Below are 2,445 nucleotides of genomic sequence, written 5' to 3' on the forward strand. Positions count from 1 at the left end.
GCGGGGGCCCGCGACGTGGGCGACGGCAGCAGCACGTCCAGTGCGGGCAGCGGAGGCAGCCCGGACCACCACCACCACGTCCCGCCCCCGCTGCTGCCCCCTGGGCCGCACAAGGCTCCCGACTGCAAGGCGGTGGCCACGCGCAGATCCCTGGACGACCTCTCCGCGCCGCCGCACCACCGAAGCATCCCGAACGGCCTGCACGGTAAGCACCGCACGCGACGGGTGGCGCGGGTCTCAGGCCCACGGCCCTTACCCCCTGGGGCGGCGGCCACTCCAGACTCCTCCTCCGGCTGGTGTCCGGCCTCTGGGCTGGGGGATCCCGCGCCCACCCACAGTGGGGCTTTGGGGCTTTTTCTGCTCAAGTGGTGGAGGCGTGGCCCTGCCCAGCTCCGAATCCGCAGCCCTGCCGGGGCCCCCGTGGACCCCAGAAAAGTTTCCCTCCTGCGGAATTATCAGTATTGGTGTTTGGCCCGGCCAGGCTGGCTAGGGACGCCTCATCCCGGCCTGGATAGCCTCCTCCAGGAGCGGGAAGTTTCGGGGGGTTGGGGGAGAAAAAGGCTCTTCAGAACAGGTGAATTTCCCGTCCTATTTGGAGCAGCGGGAACCCCAGACCTGGGGAGCATGCACGTGTGTGCGGGGCGGGAACTCCAGCTGGGTCCTGGGTGCTGCCTTCCAGCTGAGAAGGAGCCGGGTCAGTGCGTTGAGACTCCGGGCAGCTGGGCCAGAGGCCCTGGGGGCTGAGAGCAGTTCTGGTGTGCTCTCTGTCCTGAGCTCTAGGAGGAGGGACCTTTCGGAATCAGGACTCCAGGGCTTTCCAGAGGGACATGTGCTTGGGATGAATCCTGGCTTTTTCTCCTCTGCCTGCCTCTGTTTCTTTATCTGTAGAATGGAATTTTTCCCTGCCTTGTGGATCTGAGGTGGAGATGAAGCCCCTCACCGGCTAAGGGATTCGTAAACTGTGGGGCGCCTTACAGGAAATGCAGTGGTGGTAGGTGGCCTGGGTGTGGGTGGAGGACCTTTGGCCTCAGGAAGGCTCAGCTACTGTCTTCCACGGTGGCCCTGTGACTGTTGGGGGCCCAGCCTGAGCAAGGGCTTCTGTTCGCCGCGCTCTGATCGGTGGCGCTCCCTGTCTCCCTGTTCATCCACATTTTTGGTGGCTTGGCTCCTAGTTGTGGTGGCAATTGCTGCTGCCTGAACTATTTGCCTGAAGGTGGAGATTAAACAGCCCTTTCTGGTTCTCTTTGAAGGCTTTCCTAGTTCAGAGAAAATGTGTCCAGGCTTTAAATGACTGTGCTTCCTCGGAGTGATGCCTGAGCAGAGGAGGGACGCTCTCTCTCTGGTTTGGTGGTGGCCCAGTGGCCTCTGGGGGGTGTTGGGGTGGGCATTGGCCACGGGGAGGTGGGGAGAGCTGGCACAGCACAGTTTTTCCTTTATTTACCTTAGAAGCCTGTGAGTTCAGAGCAGGACTGGGTTGAGAGGGCTATTTTGTTACTGATTAGCAATCTACCACTACAACTCAGGTTTCCTTTTGTAACTCTGTCCCCCCCCCCCCCACCGGCACTTCCCACCCTAGCCTGCTGCCTAAGGCCAGTGAGTGGTGTAACTTGTTGCGGTTGGTTTCTTGGGAGTCCGGAGTCCCAGCCTCTCTGGCCTTCCCAGCCTTGGGGGGCTTGGGAGGGGCAGATTTCAGGGCCTCAGTTTCTCCCAAGTGCAAGGAGGGATCATTGCAGCCCTGTGGCTGGGAAATGAAACGTGTCTGGCTTTCAGCTGCGTCATCAATGACACTTGGAGAGAGTGGCTCTTGGCACTGAAGTGTGAGTGCTGAGACAGGTTGGTGTTTAGTTTTGTCACTTGAAGTCCTGCATGGCCTCGAGATAAATTCTCCCAACCAGGTGAACACGATGTCTGGAAACAAAGAAAGGCCCTTCTCTTAAGGACTACTTTTCTGGGTGGCTCAGTCGGTTAAAGCATCCGACTCTTGATTCTGGCTCAAGCCATGATCTTGTGGTTTGCAAGTTCGAGCCCCATGTTGGGCTCTACACGCACAGCACGGAGCCCGCTTGGGACTCTGTCTCCCTCTTGCTCTCTCTGCTCCTCCCCTCTTTGCTCCCTATTCCTTTCTCAAAATAAGTAAGAATAAAGTTAAAACAATAAACTGCTTTTTCTGTACTGGGACCTGTAGTTTTACGTGGAGGGAGGAGGGGGCTGGAGATGGGAAACATAATGAGCCTCAGTCTGAGAGGTGGAGACAGTGGGGTCGGATACTGGGCTTCTCTGCCTTACATGCTTGGTCTCAGTTCATGCTCACAGGAAACCTGGGCAGTAATGTTAGCCCCATTTTCAGATGAGCAAGTAGAGGCTGAGAGAGGTTCTGAGCATTTCCTGCGAAAACGGAGATTGGATGTGTCTTAGGACCGGTTGCCTGGAGGAGGTGGGGGGGGG

At 58.2% G+C, this 2,445-nt stretch overlaps 1 protein-coding gene across 1 annotated transcript in view; it reads left to right on the top strand.

Annotated features, from left to right (window-relative positions):
* Positions 1 to 3: 3 nt before the first annotated feature.
* The window catches only part of CCDC85C (coiled-coil domain containing 85C), a gene marked incomplete at its 5' end in the record, with an annotated part of 70,856 nt that continues 68,414 nt past the window's right edge, over positions 4 to 2,445 (top strand). Inside the window, one exon of the mRNA XM_029950912.1 lies at positions 4 to 205. Within this exon, the coding sequence (XP_029806772.1) occupies positions 4 to 205 (202 nt within the window). The remainder of the gene's footprint in view (positions 206 to 2,445) is intronic.

The sequence above is a fragment of the Suricata suricatta genome, chromosome 9, assembly GCF_006229205.1.
Source record: "Suricata suricatta isolate VVHF042 chromosome 9, meerkat_22Aug2017_6uvM2_HiC, whole genome shotgun sequence".
Taxonomy (NCBI): domain Eukaryota; kingdom Metazoa; phylum Chordata; class Mammalia; order Carnivora; family Herpestidae; genus Suricata; species Suricata suricatta.